Source organism: Biomphalaria glabrata, chromosome 3 (genome assembly GCF_947242115.1).
Source record: "Biomphalaria glabrata chromosome 3, xgBioGlab47.1, whole genome shotgun sequence".
NCBI classification, from domain to species: domain Eukaryota; kingdom Metazoa; phylum Mollusca; class Gastropoda; family Planorbidae; genus Biomphalaria; species Biomphalaria glabrata.
Genome location: NC_074713.1, coordinates 35,310,862 through 35,331,413, shown reverse-complemented (window position 1 = coordinate 35,331,413; position 20,552 = coordinate 35,310,862). Strand labels below are relative to the sequence as shown.

The 20,552-nt window shown below is 40.1% G+C and overlaps 1 protein-coding gene across 4 annotated transcripts in view; it reads left to right on the top strand.

Moving 5' to 3' along the window:
• Window positions 1-20,552, top strand: part of LOC106051934 (uncharacterized) — a 100,093-nt gene that overhangs the window by 52,186 nt on the left and 27,355 nt on the right. For 3 of the 4 annotated variants that reach the window (XM_056024736.1, XM_056024737.1, XM_056024739.1), the window contains 6 exons: window positions 6,000-6,092; window positions 7,892-8,047; window positions 9,003-9,879; window positions 11,393-11,635; window positions 14,601-14,758; window positions 17,365-17,556. In XM_056024736.1, coding sequence (XP_055880711.1) covers window positions 6,000-6,092; window positions 7,892-8,047; window positions 9,003-9,879; window positions 11,393-11,635; window positions 14,601-14,758; window positions 17,365-17,556 — 1,719 coding nt within the window. The remainder of the gene's footprint in view (window positions 1-5,999; window positions 6,093-7,891; window positions 8,048-9,002; window positions 9,880-11,392; window positions 11,636-14,600; window positions 14,759-17,364; window positions 17,557-20,552) is intronic. The other variant, XM_056024738.1, reaches the window with a different exon arrangement.

The window sequence follows — 20,552 nt, the reverse complement described above, 5'->3', positions numbered from 1 at the left end:
TTATTAAATGAAAGCTGACATTGCCGTTTTTTTAATCGCGATTATGATTGGCAAAATGGAATGACAAATTTGTCTGTTTTTAAGGAGATTTGCATGAATTTTCAGAAGATTTTAATAATTTCTGGAAATTTTCATGACTTTTTCGTATATTTTGCAATTTCAGGAGAATTCCAGGAAACCTTTAATAATAAGTTTAAAATGGTTTAATTTAATAATTTACACCTAGATTTCGAGCGGGGCCTATGAAAGTGCGGGGCCCACTGCGGCCACATAGGTTGCAGTGGCATAAGACCGGCCCTGAGTAATGATATCCCAGAAAAGGATAATCTACAAACTTTTTGAAGCCAGAGTACAGTTCCGGTAACTCTTCCAGCCATTGACCGGTCTAGTTGACTAAAATTTAATTGATGATTTCCTGGACATGACCTAACTTCCACAAACATGTCCGACCATCTGATTTTTCCTTAGAGTGACTTAAGCCCAATAGGTTATTCAAAAATGTTGAATTTACCATCTATGCCTCTAATAATAAAGGCACATTCCTCGTCCCATATGCTAGGACAAATTTGTTCAAATGCTCCTTCTTCCCTAGTGCTATTAGAGCATGGAATGAGTTGTCTGAGCTAGCCAGGAAAACCAGTGACTTGGCAGAATTTAAGTCATTGGTTAATATGCACGACTAAATGCATGACGCGTAGGACGTAATCATCTACTTTTTTGAAGTAACGTCTGTATTATATAAGATAAGAAGATAAGATAATGAAAAGCTTAACTAGAAAACATCAAAATGTTCACAGATGTGTCCAAGGTGAACGAAAGGAAAGAGCATGTGTAATGATGACAAAAATCAGATGCAAATATTACATGAAACCATAGGCACTGCTAAAAAAATACAATTATAGGCATGCCTACATGGACTGCTAACAAAATACAATTATAGGCATGCCTACATGGACTGCTAACAAAATACAATTATAGGCATGCCTACATGGACTGCTAACAAAATACAATTATAGGCATGCCTACATGGACTGCTAACAAAATACAATTATAGGCATGCCTACATGGACTGCTAACAAAATACAATTATAGGCATGCCTACATGGACTGCTAACAAAATACAATTATAGGCATGTCTACATGGACTGCTAACAAAATACAATTATAGGCATGCCTACATGGACTGCTAACAAAATACAATTATAGGCATGCCTACGTGGACTGCTAACAAAATACAACCATAGGCATGTCTATGTGGACTGTCATCAAAATACAATCATAGACATGCCTACACGGAGTACTAAAAATACAACCATAGGCATGTCTACGTGGTCTGCCAAAATTGGACTACACGCCTTTATTTTCATTTGATTAAGTTCCAATCGAACTGAAATTTTGCACAATTATTTCTTTTACTTGACAACACAATTTAACCAATTATTACATTAACTATTATAGGTAATAAATTATTTCGTTTGGTATCTTGTGCAAGGTAAAGAAATTTTACTTGACTGAAGTGGTAGTATAAGCTGAATTAGTTACCTCTATATGGTCCCCGCTTTAAAATAAGTTTAAAAATTACATTAAATAACTATACAATCTTCCCTTTTCACAAGTACTTCATTAGCAGAACGGTTAGTCTATTAGCGTTCGCATGAATTTGCATTTATTCGTTCCCCACTTTGTTAAAAATACTTTTAAAAAACGATTACGGTATCATACACATAGATCTCCCCAGATCTCATAGCGTAGTGAGAAAGTGATAGAATCCTAGCGTAGTGAGAAAGTAATAGGATCATAGCATAGTGAGAAAGTGATAGGATCGTAGTGTAGTGAGAAAGTAATAGGATCATAGCGTAGTGAGAAAGTGATAGAATCCTAGCGTAGTGAGAAAGTAATAGGATCATAGTGAGAAAGTGATAGGATCGTAGTGAGAAAGTGATAGGATCGTAGTGAGAAAGTGATAGGATCATAGCTCATGGAGAAAGTGATAGGATCATAGTGAGAAAGTGATAGGATCATAGTGAGAAAGTGATAGGATCATAGCATAGTGAGAAAGTGATAGGATCGTAGTGAGAAAGTGATAGGATCGTAGTGAGAAAGTGATAGGATCGTAGTGAGAAAGTGATAGGATCATAGCTCAGTGAGAAAGTGATAGGATCATAGTGAGAAAGTGATACGATCATAGCATAGTGAGAAAGTGATAGGATCATAGTGAGAAAGTGATAGGATCATAGCATAGTGAGAAAGTGATAGGATCATAGTGAGAAAGTGATAGGATCATAGCATAGTGAGAAAGTGATAGGATCATAGTGAGAAAGTGATAGGATCGTAGTGAGAAAGTGATAAAATCATAACATAGTGAGAAAGTGATAGGATCCTAGAGTAGTGAGAAAGTAATAGGATCATAGCTCAGTGAGAAAGTGATAGGATCGTAGTGAGAAAGTGATAGGATCGTAGTGAGAAAGTGATAGGATCGTAGTGAGAAAGTGATAGGATCCTAGTGTAGTGAAAAAGTAATAGGATCATAGCTCAGTGAGAAAGTGATAGGATCATAGTGAGAAAGTGATAGGATCATAGTGAAAAAATGATAGGATCATAGTGAGAAAGTGATAGGATCATAGTGAGAAAGTGATAGGATCCTAGTGTAGTGAGAAAGTAATAGGATCATAGCATAGTGAGAAAGTGAAAGGATCATAGCGCAGTGAGAAAGTGATAGGATCGTAGTGAGAAAGTGATAGGATCGTAGTGAGAAAGTGATAGGATCCTAGTGTAGTGAAAAAGTAATAGGATCATAGCTCAGTGAGAAAGTGATAGGATCGTAGTGAGAAAGTGATAGGATCGTAGTGAGAAAGTGATAGGATCGTAGTGAGAAAGTAATAGGATCATAGTGAGAAAGTGATAGGATCGTAGTGAGAAAGTGATAGGATCGTAGTGAGAAAGTGATAGGATCGTAGTGAGAAAGTGATAGGATCGTAGTGAGAAAGTGATAGGATCATAGTGAGAAAGTGATAGGATCATAGTGAGAAAGTGATAGGATCGTAGTGAGAAAGTGATAGGATCGTAGTGAGAAAGTGATAGGATCGTAGTGAGAAAGTGATAGGATCATAGTGAGAAAATGATAGGATCGTAGTGAGAAAGTGATAGGATCATAGCTCAGTGAGAAAGTGATAGGATCGTAGTGAGAAAGTGATAGGATCATAGTGAAAAAGTGATAGGATCGTAGTGAGAAAGCGATAGGATCGTAGTGAGAAAGTGATAGGATCGTAGTGAGAAAGTGATAGGATCGTAGTGAGAAAGTGATAGGATCATAGCTCAGTGAGAAAGTGATAGGATCGTAGTGAGAAAGTGATAGGATCATAGCTCAGTGAGAAAGTGATAGGATCGTAGTGAGAAAGTGATAGGATCATAGCATAGTGCGAAAGTGATAGGATCGTAGTGCGAAAGTGATAGGATCATAGTGAGAAAGTGATAGGATCGTAGTGAGAAAGTGATAGGATCGTAGTGAGAAAGTGATAGGATCGTAGTGAGAAAGTGATAGGATCGTAGTGAGAAAGTGATAGGATCGTAGTGAGAAAGTGATAGGATCATAGTGAGAAAGTGATAGGATCGTAGTGAGAAAGTAATAGGATCATAGTTAGAAAGTGATAGGATCGTAGTGAGAAAGTGATAGGATCGTAGTGAGAAAGTAATAGGATCATAGCTCAGTGAGAAAGTGATAGGATCGTAGTGAGAAAGTGATAGGATCGTAGTGAGAAAGTAATAGGATCATAGCATAGTGAGAAAGTGATAGGATCATAGTGAGAAAGTGATAGGATCGTAGTGAGAAAGTGATAGGATCGTAGTGAGAAAGCGATAGGATCGTAGTGAGAAAGTGATAGGATCGTAGTGAGAAAGTGATAGGATCGTAGTGAGAAAGTGATAGGATCATAGCTCAGTGAGAAAGTGATAGGATCGTAGTGAGAAAGTGATAGGATCATAGCTCAGTGAGAAAGTGATAGGATCGTAGTGAGAAAGTAATAGGATCATAGCATAGTGCGAAAGTGATAGGATCGTAGTGAGAAAGTAATAGGGTCCTAGTGAGAAAGTGATAGGATCGTAGTGAGAAAGTGATAGGATCGTAGTGAGAAAGTGATAGGATCGTAGTGAGAAAGTGATAGGATCGTAGTGAGAAAGTGATAGGATCGTAGTGAGAAAGTGATAGGATCATAGTGAGAAAGTGATAGGATCGTAGTGAGAAAGTAATAGGATCATAGTGAGAAAGTGATAGGATCGTAGTGAGAAAATGATAGGATCGTAGTGAGAAAGTAATAGGATCATAGCATAGTGAGAAAGTAATAGGATCGTAGTGAGAAAGTAATAGGATCATAGTGAGAAAGTAATAGGATCATAGTGAGAAAGTAATAGGATCATAGCATAGTGAGAAAGTAATAGGATCGTAGTGAGAAAGTGATTGGATCGTAGTGAGAAAGTAATAGGATTGTAGTGAGAAAGTGATAGGATCGTAGTGAGAATTAATAGGATCGTAGTGAGAAAGTGATAGGATCATAGCTCAGTGAGAAAGTGATAGGATCGTAGTGAGAAAGTAATAGGATCCTAGTGTAGTGAGAAAGTAATAGGATCGTAGTGAGAAAGTAATAGGATCCTAGTGTAGTGAGAAAGTAATAGGATCGTAGTGAGAAAGTAATAGGGTCCTAGTGTAGTGAGAAAGTAATAGGATCGTAGTGAGAAAGTAATAGGATCCTAGTGTAGTGAGAAAGTAATAGGATCGTAGTGAGAAAATAATAGGATCCTAGTGTAGTGAGAAAGTAATAGGATCGTAGTGAGAAAGTAATAGGATCGTAGTGAGAAAGTGATAGGATCATAGCTCAGTGAGAAAGTGATAGGATCATAGCTCAGTGAGAAAGTAATAGGATTGTAGTGTAGTGAGAAAGTAATAGGATCGTAGTGAGAAAGTAATAGGATCGTAGTGAGAAAGTGATAGGATCATAGCTCAGTGAGAAAGTGATAGGATCGTAGTGTAGTGAGAAAGTAATAGGATTGTAGTGTAGTGAGAAAGTAATATGATCATAGCTCAGTGAGAAAGTAATAGGATCCTAGTGTAGTTAGAAAGTAATAGGATCGTAGTGTAGTGAGAAAGTATTAGGATCGTAGTGTAGTGAGAAAGTAATAGGATCGTAGTGTAGTGAGAAAGTAATAGGATCATAGCTCAGTGAGAAAGTAATAGGATCATAGCTCAGTGAGAAAGTAATAGGATCCTAGTGTAGTGAGAAAGTAATAGGATCCTAGTGTAGTGAGAAAGTAATAGGATCCTAGTGTAGTGAGAAAGTAATAGGATCGTAGTGTAGTGAGAAAGTAATAGGATCCTAGTGTAGTGAGAAAGTAATAGGATCGTAGTGAGAAAGTAATAGGATCCTAGTGTAGTGAGAAAGTAATAGGATCGTAGTGAGAAAGTGATAGGATCGTAGTGAGAAAGTAATAGGATCCTAGTGTAATGAGAAAGTGATAGGATCGTAGTGAGAAAGTAATAGGATCCTAGTGTAGTGAGAAAGTAATAGGATCGTAGTGAGAAAGTGATAGGATCGTAGTGAGAAAGTAATAGGATCCTAGTGTAGTGAGAAAGTAATAGGATCGTAGTGAGAAAGTGATAGGATCGTAGTGAGAAAGTAATAGGATCATAGCATAGTGAGAAAGTGATAGGATCGTAGTGTAGTGAGAAAGCTGAAAGCATGAACATATGTTCAACAGAAACAATTGGTAAAAATATTAGTAATCTCACAGATGTATTATTTGTTAGTCTAGATCTATTGCACATTTAAATACATAACTGATCTAACCAATTGATACAAGTACATTGATACAACTACACTTTGTTTTTTGTTTTTTAAACTATTTCTTTATGTTTTTCTTGTCTATTATCGCCCTTACATCATTACACTTCATAAAAGCTTTTGTTTACAATGTATTTTTTTAAATTCTTGTTTTTCTACTATGTTTAGGTTGCAGGAACAGAATGGGATAGAAAGGTCAAACTCTATTACTGGACACTGGCCAATGTGAATGAATTTCTGTATCAAGGAAAGATCCCAGAGGTCAGTAAATGTAACAAAGATTACGTTCTTTGAGTTTCGCGATTCATTTGCAATGAGGTAAAGAGAGAGAGAGAAAGAGAAAAGTTTTCTGTCAATATTATTGATTTACCTCCCTTATATAACTCCACTCGGACTGTCTGTTTCAAAGTTTGGACACGTTCTTTCACTTCGCGCACTTCTTATTCCAGGAGAAAGTTGAAACTTTGAGCAATCCTCGGGGACAACACATGGATAAATAAAAACAATGAGTTAATGATTAGTCGTAACTAATTAATTTTCTTTTATACGGATAGTGCTGCTTCCGTCTTATTAGACCAATTGATATTTATACTAGCCCGAAGTACACCATGAAAATGTCCACCTTGTTTGACCAGCGCTCTTCTTAATGGGAGAAATACAAAAGCATTGTAGACGCCAGAGAAATAGATTTCAGACTGCAGAAAAGGAGAGAGAGGGAGTGAGAGAGAGAAAGTGGGAAAGAAAGAAGGAAAGAGGGAGTGGGAAAGAGGGAGAGAGAAAGAGGGAGAGAGAAAGGGAAATAAAGAGGTAGAGAGAGAAAGAGGGAGAGAGAAAGGGAAATAAAGAGGTAGAGAGAGAAAGAGGAATTGAGAGAGAGAGAGAGAGAGATGAGAGAGTGGGATAGAAAGAGGAGAGAAAGAAAGAGGGTGGGAAAGAGGAGAAAGTGAGGGGAGAAAAAGAGAGAGGGAGGGTGGGAGGAAGATACAGAGGAAGAGAGGGAAAGAAAGAGGAAATGAGAGAAAGGAGAGAGAGAGGGAAAGAAAGAGGAAATGAGAGAGGAGAGAAAAGGGAGAGAAGAGAAAGAGAGGGAGGTAGGAAGGTAAAGAAACAGGGAGAGAGAGAGAGAAAGAGAGAGGGAAAGATGGAGAGAGAAAGAGGGAGGTTCAGAAACTACAAAAGTGAAGCTAAGTGTTTAGACAATGAATGATGTCTGCGACTTGTTGATATAATAGTCATGATAGAAAATGCAGAATTCAATATAAGAAAATAATGGCTAGTCCTGACTCTATAACATCGCTGGCAGTGATTGGACCGAGTCCTGACTCTATAACATCGCTGGCAGTGATTGGACCGAGGCCATTCATTATAGAAGGCCTGAACGTTGATCTGCAACGTCACTACCTATGGGCAGTTTAGACCAATAACGTGTTGCCACGTCACAGGCCTGTACAACATGGCAACGAGCTATTGGTCTCCACAGCCCACAGGTTGCGACGTCATTGGTGAGGCCAACTAGAACGAAAGGCTTTGATTGGACTGGTGAGCAGACCATGGAGACTCTCCCTGCCCAAAAAAAAAAAATCCTTTTGATCGGTAGAGTATGCTAGTTCCACACTTCTTTGTTGTTGTTTTGTTTTGGACCAGCTGATCAAGCTATAGATTATTCTTGTATTCATCATTTCTAGTAGTATATATCTCCTTCTAATAAGCTTTTACTTTTAAATGCCCATCTATTTCACCATTAGTTAGTGTTATATTTGCAAAGCTTCTATCAACTCACTCTGTCTTTCTGTCTGTCTTTCTGTCTGTCTGGTCCAATTTGTGTACAAACTTTTTCTCCTACTTCCCATTCTCGGATGAAGTTGAAACTTGACACAATTATTCACTGTAGTTAACAGAACAATTTAAAATTGATTGTAAAAAGCATTGAGAAATAAGCTTTAAATGCTGAGTTTCTTTCCCTTAGATTAGTTGGTTTTTTTTGTAAGTATTTTGTTTATATTAATTTGTTTTATCCTTTTGTCTGACCAGTTGTTAGTATTATATTTTTTGTTGACCAGTTCATAGAGAAAGGTCCGTATGTTTACATAGAGCAAGAGGTCAAGGAAGATGTTGCTTTTGCCGTGACAGAAGTGACCTACAGGTTGAACCGGAAGTACACTTTTGACCTGGAGTCTACTATCAGTGAGTGCAGAGTTTGCCAGACAGACGAGCAGGTGAGCTGCTTCCAAATGAAGTTTTACAAATATATTTCATAAACAGTAGAAAACTTATGACATAACATCATTGCGGAAAAGCTGGTTATTTTTCACGAAGAGTATTTAAATAAAACATGTACTAATTAACAATCACGCATTATAAAACTTCTTTTTTTTCTCCCTGGATGTGACATGCAAAATATGAAGTTGAGATTTCAAAGCCAAGGCATAAATGAAAAGTGATGTTTTACTTAGCTTTTTAATAAATCTCAGTTTTAGGCATATCCTGCGTTAAGTTAATATTAGAATAAGAATTATTAAAAATCAAGCAAAACATTAGGGTTTATTTAAAGAAATGTTTACAAAACAAACAAGAACAGAAAACTATAATGCTATTTAACCTTAGTTAGGGCAGTAATAGAATATGCATCCTCTGTTTGGGATCCCTCAAGAAAACATTAAGAAACTGGAACAAATACATAACAGAGTAGTGAGATTTAAAACAAACGAATATTCCAATTTGATTAGAGTAAAACCATTGGTAAAATCACTAAACTTAGAGACACCTCAGAATAAAAAGTAAAGTAACTATAATACATAAACACTGAACCATAACTTGCAAATAGAAAAACAAAACCTACTGAAATACTCACAAAGACACAAACATAGAGTCACATTTCTTATTCCATACGCTAGAACAAATTCGTACAAATGCTCTTTCTTCCCTAGTGCCATTAATGAATGGAATAGATTGCCTGAATCAGACAGGAAGACCAACGACTTAACAGAGTTTAAGTCATTAATTAACACGTATGACTAGATTGACACATGAAATGCGTAGAAAGTAATAATCTTCTTTTTTGAAGTGATGTCTGAAAAATATAATATAAGATAAGATCCCTTTTATATCTTTTGAGTTATACTAAAGCTCATTCGAACATGTCTACTAAAAGCTGTATCTTTGTCTCTCTAGCTTTCCATTATCAACACATGGTATCTACAGATGGTAGGGCTAGCAGGGGGAGAGAACTCGCTGGCTTGGTCATACGTCCCCAAGTATACTTCTGAGTTTCTCAGACACTTTGGCTTCATCTACACCGACGAAGACGTTATTATCTACAACTCGAATGTTTCCATTCTGGGCAGCATTTCTTCAGCGACACCGCCTGAGTTTCAGCCGCCTTGGAGCCATTTCTTCTTCGGCAGCTGGTTGAACGGCTCCTCCAGCTCTTCTAAATCTACTCTCCTCAGCGAGAGGAAGGACCAGTCTTTCACTATCCTGGAGATAACGGCCTTGTACAAAGTGTTTAGTAATGTGACATTGTTGGGTGGTCAGGCCCTAGCACTGCCCAACGTGACGTTGCAGGCTATATGTGACCACTGGGCTGAGAACATCTGTTCCAGCTACTACGTTAAGCTAAAGGGCGTGGGCGTCCCAGAATGTGGCATCTACTACGTGCTGAAAAGATGCCAGGACATGAACATCACATCCCAGGCGAGGGAGATCCTTCAAAAGGCATTCTGTCCGCCTGGAGAAGATGGTTGCCTTAATTTCACGGGAGCCCCAGACGATCTGCTCCCTGCGTACAGAAGCGTTATATTTGACTTCCTGCTGTTCTTGTCTGAGGTTGTTCTGGAAAGCGTCAAGTCGTCCCGGGACATGAGTCCAGTTGTTACAAGGAATCAAAGCGAGCTGGCCCTGGGATACAATATCACTGTGGACAGCGTCATCGGAGTTCTGCGTGTGCCTGGTGTTCTGCAGATGAAGTGGAAGGATGGAACTCGCCCGCTGTGGAATGTCCTGACGTGCCTTGATGACAGAGATATGAACAACAACATGGTCTTACAAAGTAAATAGATGAACTAGACTAGTCACATGTGATTGGTACTAAGTAAATAGATTAACTGGACTAGTCACATGTGATTGGTACTAAGTAAATAGATTAACTGGACTAGTCGCATGTAGTAAGTAAATAGTACACACTTTCCTGGTACAGACATGTAATACAGCTCACTATATCAGACTTGTATTAAAAATGGTGTCACAATTTGCATATTTTATTTTTAAACAAAAGGGTTCTCTTTCATTAGATCAAAAGTGGCTTGTTTCAGTTTCCGCTATTTTAAAGTTTGATTGCCAATAGCACACTTAGTCATAGACAAACAGACAATCAGAAAGCAAGCAATAGCGCATTAAACCTTCCGTGTATTCTAAAGATGAACATAAAAACACACAGACATCAGCCCTCACAACAGACAACAGCCCTCATAACAGGCATCAGCCCTCATAACAGGCATCAGCCCTCACAACAGACATCAGCCCTCACAACAGGCATCAGCCCTCACAACAGACATCAGCCCTCACAACAGACATCAGCCCTCACAACAGGCATCAGCCCTCACAACAGGCATCAGCCCTCACAACAGACAACAGCCCTGACAACAGACAACAGCCCTCACAACAGACATCAGCCCTCACAACAGGCATCAGCCCTCACAACAGACATCAGCCCTCATAACAGGCATCAGCCCTCACAACAGACATCAGCCCTCACAACAGACATCAGCCCTCACAACAGACATCAGCCCTCACAACAGACATCAGCCCTCACAACAGACATCAGCCCTCACAACAGGCATTAGCCCTCACAACAGACATCAGCCCTCACAACAGGCATCAGCCCTCACAACAGACATCAGCCCTCACAACAGACATCAGCCCTCACAACACAACTTTTCAACTTTAACGAATTCAACTTCATTTCGTTTTCCTTGACTACACCTGAGACAAGTGACTTGACTACACCTGAGACAAGTGTCTTGAGTACATCTGAGACAAGTGTCTTGAGTACATCTGAGACAAGTGTCTTGAGTACACCTGAGACAAGTGACTTGAGTACATCTGAGACAAGTGACTTGAGTACACCTGAGACAAGTGTCTTGAGTACATCTGAGACAAGTGACTTGAGTACACCTGAGACGTGACTTGAGTACATCTGAGACAAGTGACTTGAGTACACCTGAGACAAGTGTCTTGAGTACATCTGAGACAAGTGACTTGAGTACATCTGAGACAAGTGACTTGAGTACACCTGAGACAAGTGACTTGAGTACATCTGAGACAAGTGACTTGAGTACACCTGAGACAAGTGACTTGAGTACACCTGAGACAAGTGACTTGAGTACTTGACTGAGGTGATTCTTCAAGTGTGAGAACTATCAAGTTCTATAATAAAAAAACGATTGTGTTGTGACATAAACTTATCGATCTACAGCGATTACATTTTCCATAACTTACTAAATAATTATATCGTACATAATTATGGGTAATACGCCACTAAAACTTTGTTAATTACCTTACAGGATATAACAACATGTGGTCAACTCCGGCCCAACTGCTGAGGAATCCAAACTTAACACCCAGTCTTACTTCATTTACTGACTTCGCTACTTCCTGTTCTGCACTTCGCGCATGCGCCACTTGCTATTCATTGCCAGCTTCCATTACCATCTTCATGGAAGATTTGCTAAGACCCGTGCCCTTTGATCTCAACTCTAGTTCATCTCTCAGTGACGTTGACGTCTATAACTACACTCTGAACAAAGGTAAGGCACTGAACGTTACAAACTATTCCTTGCATTCTTGTGATGGAGAACTATACGAAGCACTACGGAGAATCGTTGAATGATATCTGTTTGTAGGGCCATGGCTCCTTAACCCACCATCAGTTTTCCCTTGCCGCGAAGAGGCCGGGCCGCACGACGGAACCATTCTTCTTACAATGTACCGCCATTAATCGTGAGAGGTTGCCACCTCAGCTTGCGACCCCGTGAGAAATGGCGTAGCGGACGGGAACAATGGTTACGAGCTTTTCTTCCCACCTGGTGAAATGTACTCGGTACTTTGGAAGCCCTCTGAAGGTTCTGGTTCCTTTTTCTTGTTCGCCCATTTCTTCTGTTGAAAACTGATTCTGTTTAGTTCATGGTGTAGCATGCACAGTGCGCTGTGGGGGGGGGGGGGGGTAGCTGGGAAAAGGTTTCCGTGGTCTCTTTAGGCGCTCAGCAAACACGACGGCAGCTAGAATTGGACTTCGAGCTCCAGCCCCTTGATAGACAGCCAATCGGGTTACGCATCTCCGCCACACTTCTTATGGGCCTTTTCAAGAAGGTGTCACGAAAAGGTAAAGAGTTTCCTGACCAGACTTATTCATTGACCAGACTTGTTCATTGACCAGACTTGTTCATTGACCAGACTTGTTCATTGACCAGACTTGTTCATTGACCAGACTTGTTCATTGACCAGACTTGTTCATTGACCAGACTTGTTCATTGACCAGACTTGTTCATTGACCAGACTTGTTCATGCCTCGTACACACACGGACGTCTTCCTTGTGGTCGAGATGAACATTTACCGATATGTGCTTCCTGAATAGACATGAGCAGGCTGGGGACATGAACATTTCAACCAGCACAGGGTCAAGAGAACTATATGGTCTTATACATTATTTTAGCTGTATTGGAGGCTTTCATTGCAGCTGTCAAAGAAGAGAAATGCTTGAATGCACTTACATTTGACTTTTGTCTTTGCCTTTACCCTGTGTGTGTGTTGATTGAAAAGACCTGCATCTGTTCGATCTCCGATTTCTTCTTCCACGCTTTTCTCTCGGAATACATTTAATAACACGGCCGTGAACTTCAGAATCGATCATTCGTGCAGATCTAAATTGACATTGAAGCAATAATTTTTTTTTTTTGGTAAAGCGATTTGATACTTTTTAACTCTTCGATAAAAAGAAAAAAAAAGCGAATTCATTTTCACTGTAATGAAACACTTTCATTTCACTTGACTTCTTCCACCTGGACCTCTCGATCTAAACATTTGTATCTCTTTACAAGGCTGAGTTCATTCACTAGTTTCATTTGATTAGGAGGGACGAGAATGAAACACTTTGCCACTAATAATCTAAAGCAAAAGTCAAACATATGAAATACAGATGTGGACCTCAACACTTGAGTGTATTCCATCATTAGGCCACCAGTCTTAATTCAATATACTAACAAGCTTCTCGCCAGAAAACAATCTAATCAGAGTTTTCTAGTACGCTGAGCTATTAGAGGTAGGTCGTTTATCGAACAGACAAAATCTGATGATCTACATCCCACGCCATGCCTGCCTAGTTCACGCTGACAACCTTGACCCTTCTAGACAAGTTATCACGTGATCTCTTCTAAAGCGATTTCTTGATCTGTTTCTGACGTCATTACCGTTTGTTCGACATTTCCTTTCCAAGTTTAAAATACACTTGACCTAGTGACTTGTGTAGTTTGTATCAGTGTACAGATCAATAAACTGTGGGGAAAGTGAGGAGCTTCATAACAATATCAATCAGTTGTTGTCACTAGACTAGATAATGAAGCCAACCAATGAACCAGTTGTTGTCACTAGACTAGATAATGAAGCCAACCAATGAACCAGTTGTTGTCACTAGACTAGATAATGAAGCCAACCAATGAACCAGTTGTTGTCACTAGACTAGATAATGAAGCCAACCAATGAACCAGTTGTTGTCACTAGACTAGATAATGAAGCCAACCAATGAACCAGTTGTTGTCACTAGACTAGATAATGAAGCCAACCAATGAACCAGTTGTTGTCACTAGACTAGATAATGAAGCCAACCAATGAACCAGTTGTTGTCACTAGACTAGATAATGAAGCCAACCAATGAACCAGTTGTTGTCACTAGACTAGATAATGAAGCCAACCAATGAACCAGTTGTTGTCACTAGACTAGATAATGAAGCCAACCAATGAACCAGTTGTTGTCACTAGACTAGATAATGAAGCCAACCAATGAACCAGTTGTTGTCACTAGACTAGATAATGAAGCCAACCAATGAACCAGTTGTTGTCACTAGACTAGATAATGAAGCCAACCAATGAACCAGTTGTTGTCACTAGACTAGATAATGAAGCCAACCAATGAACCAGTTGTTGTCACTAGACTAGATAATGAAGCCAACCAATGAACCAGTTGTTGTCACTAGACTAGAACATGAATTTGAGTTTTTGGCACATCGGCACAATTTAGGCCATGTCGTGCCCTTAATCCCTCATGGGTTACTCTCCTTTCATACCACAAGAGCTAAATTTTATATAGTTAAGCCATTAAAACCAAGGTCCATTCACAGTTAAAATAGTAAAGGTAGTAAAAATTTAATAATTTTCAAAAATTCTTTTGTAAAAGATTTCACAAATCAGACCTTCGCAGACAACCCCACCTCCCGGACAAAGCCCAGTACCTTCCCAGAACATGAAGCCAACCAATGAACCTCCGATGAAGTCCAGTAGGGAATCGGCGCCGGAGGCGCCATTATCCAAACCAATGAACCAGATGTTGTGACTAGACCAGAACAGAGAGCCAACCAAGCAACCAGTTCTTGTGACTAGCTAGACAAGCCTAAATATTAAACAAATTGTTTTGATGTAACGCGCGTTTAAAAGAAACTGATGTGTCTGTGTGTGTATACAACTTTGTCTCCTAACATATCTTGTTCTATCTGGTCCAGATGTGCTCTTCACTTCTGACCTTTACCTGGTGGATCAGGGACTTCAAGCCATGTCAGGCATCACTGGATACACGTCATGGGCAGGACTACCTCATGCAGTAGGAGGCTCAATCGCCCACCTAAAAATGGAGAAATCACAGAAACCTGGCGACACCTTTGTGAGTTTTTGCTATACGATCAAGTCTGTGTGGTCAGTTCATGCCAACACTTTGTAGATATGTTTAGTTGGTTAAGAAAACAACAACGTCATGTGTTCATGTCTAATAACTGAACATATTGATCTCTTCATCATAGTTCAACAACCACTTGCACAACCACGCCTCTTGTGTCTGTAACATACTCTTACAACCACGTCTCTTGTGTCTGTAACATACTCTTAGAACCACGCCTCTTGTGTCTGTAACATACTCTTACAACCACGTCTCTTGTGTCTGTAACATACTCTTACAACCACATCTCTTGTGTCTGTAACATACTCTTACAACCACATCTCTTGTGTCTGTAACATACTCTTACAACCACATCTCTTGTGTCTGTAACATACTCTTACAATCACATCTCTATAGTACATTTTGTCTCATGCCTGAGCGACTTCTAAAAGTCAGTATTGGGCCAACACACTCTTCCAGCTCAGTGTCTGCAGTGTCCTAATGTTGTGTATGGGTATTTTATGTTCTGGTCAATGCTTTTTATAAACATTTAGAAGGTACTATACGGCATCCCGAGAGTCCAAGTAAGTACTTGAAGTAAGTAAGTACTTGAAGTAAGTACTTGAAGTAAGTACTTGAAGTAAGTAAGTACTTGAAGTAAGTACTTGAATGATGAAAATCTGTAACTTGAAGCTAGTAATCTTTAAGCATTAGTAAAGCAGGAGGAGCGGTGGCTGAGTAGTAAAGCAGGAGGAGCGGTGGCTGAGTAGTAAAGCAGGAGGAGCGGTGGCTGAGTAGTAAAGCAGGAGGAGCGGTGGCTGAGTAGTAAAGCAGGAGGAGCGGTGGCTGAGTAGTAAAGCAGGAGGAGCGGTGGCTGAGTAGTAAAGCAGGAGGAGCGGTGGCTGAGTAGTAAAGTAGGAGGAGCGGTGGCTGAGTAGTAAAGCAGGAGGAGCGGTGGCTGAGTAGTAAAGTAGGAGGAGCGGTGGCTGAGTAGTAAAGCAGGAGGAGCGGTGGCTGAGTAGTAAAGCAGGAGGAGCGGTGGCTGAGTAGTAAAGTAGGAGGAGCGGTGGCTGAGTAGTAAAGCAGGAGGAGCGGTGGCTGAGTAGTAAAGCAGGAGGAGCGGTGGCTGAGTAGTAAAGTAGGAGGAGCGGTGGCTGAGTAGTAAAGTAGGAGGAGCGGTGGCTGAGTAGTAAAGTAGGAGGAGCGGTGGCTGAGTAGTAAAGTAGGAGGAGCGGTGGCTGAGTAGTAAAGTAGGAGGAGCGGTGGCTGAGTAGTAAAGCAGGAGGAGCGGTGGCTGAGTAGTAAAGCAGGAGGAGTGGTGGCTGAGTAGTAAAGCAGGAGGAGCGGTGGCTGAGTAGTAAAGCAGGAGGAGCGGTGGCTGAGTAGTAAAGTAGGAGGAGCGGTGGCTGAGTAGTAAAGCAGGAGGAGCGGTGGCTGAGTAGTAAAGTAGGAGGAGCGGTGGCTGAGTAGTAAAGCAGGAGGAGCGGTGGCTGAGTAGTAAAGTAGGAGGAGCGGTGGCTGAGTAGTAAAGCAGGAGGAGCGGTGGCTGAGTAGTAAAGCAGGAGGAGCGGTGGCTGAGTAGTAAAGTAGGAGGAGCGGTGGCTGAGTAGTAAAGTAGGAGGAGCGGTGGCTGAGTAGTAAAGCAGGAGGAGCGGTGGCTGAGTAGTAAAGTAGGAGGAGCGGTGGCTGAGTAGTAAAGCAGGAGGAGCGGTGGCTGAGTAGTAAAGCAGGAGGAGCGGTGGCTGAGTAGTAAAGTGCTTGGCTTCCAAACAGGAGTTCCCTGGTTTGAAACCTGGTGAAGACTGTGATTTTTAATTTGGAGATATTTAGGGTCTCTCTGAGTCAACCCAGCTCGAATGGCTACCTGACATTATTTCGGGAAAAGTAAAAGCGGTTGGTCGTAGTGCTGGTCACATGACACCCTCATTAACCGTGGGCCACAGAAACAGATGGTCTATATATCATCTGCCCTATAGACCACATATAGTCTGAAAGAAAATAAAGACACCTATTGTTACTCGCTACAAGTTTGTTGAGGAATCAATATAAAGTAACTCAACACTAAACGTACATGTACACAATCTACTGCTACATGTATACAATACACTGCTACATGTACACAATCTACTGCTTCATGTACACAATCTACTGCTTCATGTACACAATCCACTGCTACATGTACACAATCTACTGCTACATGTACACAATCTACTGCTACATGTACTCAATCTACTGCTTCATGTACACAATCTACTGCTTCATGTACACAATCCACTGTTACATGTACACAATCTACTGCTTCATGTACACAATCCACTGCTTCATGTCCACAATCCACTGCTACATGTCCACAAGGCACCGCTACATGTCCACAAGGCACTGCTACATATTCACTAAAGTCTCTAGGAATCTCTATGGTATGCCACTCAAACAAACTTCGTACTAATGGCGGCACGGGAAAACTGCCAGGATTCTCATTTTGTTTGTTTTATGATACTGTTCACATTTGTCCTGTAGAGTGAAATCAAGTGAATACAAACTGAGAATGTTGTTCTTGTTGCTGCTGTATTCTACTGATCGAAACAATGAGATCTAGATGTTTCCTTTGTCTTCAGGTTGTTGTAGAGCCAGTCACTGGGAGGGTCTGGGAGAAGCATACGCAGCTTCAATGGAACGCCGCTGTCAGTAACGAAAGTGCTTTCTTTAATGGGAGGAAAGTCTCAGCTGTTCATCTTCCGCTTCCAGTGTACTGGTGGCACAGATCGGCCGTGATCAGCTCGAGTCAAGTGGATTACTATAAGCATCTGGTAACATCTAGCATTGTGTTTAGCTAAGATAAAATGCTTTGCTATTTACACCTAGGAACATCTAGTATTGTCTGAGATCAAATGTTTTGATATGTACAACTAGTAAAATCTAGTATTGCGTTTAGCTAAAAAAAAGAGCTGTGTGCACCAAATGTTAAAATTTTCTACAGGGCCCATCTACTCTTAAGAAGCTGATGCCCTTGACACTAGGAGCTCTTCTGTAATAAGAACTCTTCTGTAAAAGGAGCTCTTCTGTAATAAGAACTCTTCTGTAAAAGGATCTCTTCTGTACTAGGAACTCTTCTGTACTAATGACACAACAAAGTACGCATGCTCCTAATGCAAATATTTATGATCGTCCCTAACGTTCCACCTCCTAGTTGCGCCGAATCTTTATAAAACTGTGTGTGTGTGTTTGCGCTTGTTGATAATCAGTGGGTGAAAACAAAAAGTCATATAAGGATGAAGAAATGTATTTGTCTCTAAGTTTTCACGATTAGAGCCATATTCCTTACTTAAACGTTAGTTGGACGCTAACCGAATGCGACATGGATTGTATTTCAAAGTTGGTTGTTCCAATGAACAGGATCAGAGTTTGTCATAATGAAAGGAGGATAGAAACTTGACATTACAATCACGTCTCCAAGTTTTCTGGGGGCTTCAGTGTGTGATTGTAACATCGGCAATCTTTTATTTTCTGGAGGCTTCAGTGTGTGATTGTAACATCGGCAATCTTTTAGTTTCTGGAGGCTTCAGTGTGTGATTGTAACATCGGCAATCTTTTATTTTCTGGAGGCTTCAGTGTGTGATTGTAACATCGGCAATCTTTTAGTTTCTGGAGGCTTCAGTGTGTGATTGTAACATCGGCAATCTTTTAGTTTCTGGAGGCTTCAGTGTGTGATTGTAACATCGGCAATCTTTTAGTTTCTGGAGGCTTCAGTGTGTGATTGTAACATCGGCAATCTTTTAGTTTCTGGAGGCTTCAGTGTGTGATTGTAACATCGGCAATCTTTTAGTTTCTGGAGGCTTCAGTGTGTGATTGTAACATCGGCAATCTTTTATTTTCTGGAGGCTTCAGTGTGTGATTGTAACATCGGCAATCTTTTATTTTCTGGAGGCTTCAGTGTGTGATTGTAACATCGGCAATCTTTTATTTTCTGGAGGCTTCAGTGTGTGATTGTAACATCGGCAATCTTTTATTTTCTGGAGCCTTCAGTGTGTGATTGTAACATCGGCAATCTTTTAGTTTCTGGAGGCTTCAGTGTGTGATTGTAACATCGGCAATCTTTTAGTTTCTGGAGGCTTCAGTGTGTGATTGTAACATCGGCAATCTTTTAGTTTCTGGAGGCTTCAGTGTGTGATTGTAACATCGGCAATCTTTTAGTTTCTGGAGGCTTCAGTGTGTGATTGTAACATCGGCAATCTTTTATTTTCTGGAGGCTTCAGTGTGTGATTGTAACATCGGCAATCTTTTAGTTTCTGGAGGCTTCAGTGTGTGATTGTAACATCGGCAATCTTTTAGTTTCTGGAGGCTTCAGTGTGTGATTGTAACATCGGCAATCTTTTAGTTTCTGGAGGCTTCAGTGTGTGATTGTAACATCGGCAATCTTTTAGTTTCTGGAGGCTTCAGTGTGTGATTGTAACATCGGCAATCTTTTATTTTCTGGAGGCTTCAGTGTGTGATTGTAACATCGGCAATCTTTTAGTTTCTGGAGGCTTCAGTGTGTGATTGTAACATCGGCAATCTTTTAGTTTCTGGAGGCTTCAGTGTGTGATTGTAACATCGGCAATCTTTTAGTTTCTGGAGGCTTCAGTGTGTGATTGTAACATCGGCAATCTTTTATTTTCTGGAGGCTTCAGTGTGTGATTGTAACATCGGCAATCTTTTAGTTTCTGGAGGCTTCAGTGTGTGATTGTAACATCGGCAATCTTTTAGTTTCTGGAGGCTTCAGTGTGTGATTGTAACATCGGCAATCTTTTATTTTCTGGAGGCTTCAGTGTGTGATTGAAACATCAGCAATCTTTTAGTTTCTGGAGGCTTCAGTGTGTGATTGTAACATCGGCAATCTTTTATTTTCTGGAGGCTTCAGTGTGTGATTGAAACATCAGCAATCTTTTAGTTTCTGGAGGCTTCAGTGTGTGATTGTAACATCGGCAATCTTTTAGTTTCAACCTGACCTGGTCAGTTAAGTAGTACAAAAACAAATGTTCTGTTGATCGATACTCAACCTTTTTTTTTGTTGCTCTATTGCTTCCTAGCGTGACCACATCAAGTGTTTGCCCAGCCCTTAAAGGTGCCCCCCCCCCTTGTATCCGCTAAGATTCTTCCTTTCTATGACGGCCTGTCTTGACATGTCACTTTTATTGAAATATAGCTCTAAACATTGGTCTTTCTATTAGCTATAGATCTAAACATTGGTCTTTCTATTAGCTATAGCTCTAAACATTGGTCTTTCTATTAGCTAAAGCTCGGAACGTCGGTTTTTCTATTAGCTATAGATCTAAACATTGGTCTTTCTATTAGCTATAGCTCTAAACATTGGTCTTTCTATTAGCTATAGCTCTAAACATTGGTCTTTCTATTAGCTATAGCTCTAAACATAAGTCTTTCTATTAGCTAAAGCTCGGAACATTGGTTTTTCTATTAGCTATAGATCTAAACATTGGTCTTTCTATTAGCTATAGCTATAAACATTGGTCTTTCTATTAGCTAAAGCTCGGAACATTGGTTTTTCTATTAGCTATAGATCTAAACATTGGTCTATCTATTAGCTATAGATATAAACATTGGTCTTTCTATTAGCTATAGCTCTGAACATTGGTCTTTCTATTAGCTATAGATCTAAACATTGGTCTTTCTATTAGCTTTAGCTCTGAACATTGGTCTTTCTATTAGCTATAGTTCTAAACATTGGTCTTTCTATTAGCTATAGCTCTGAACATTGGTCTTTCTATTATCTATAGATCTAAACATTGGTCTTTCTATTAGCTTTAGA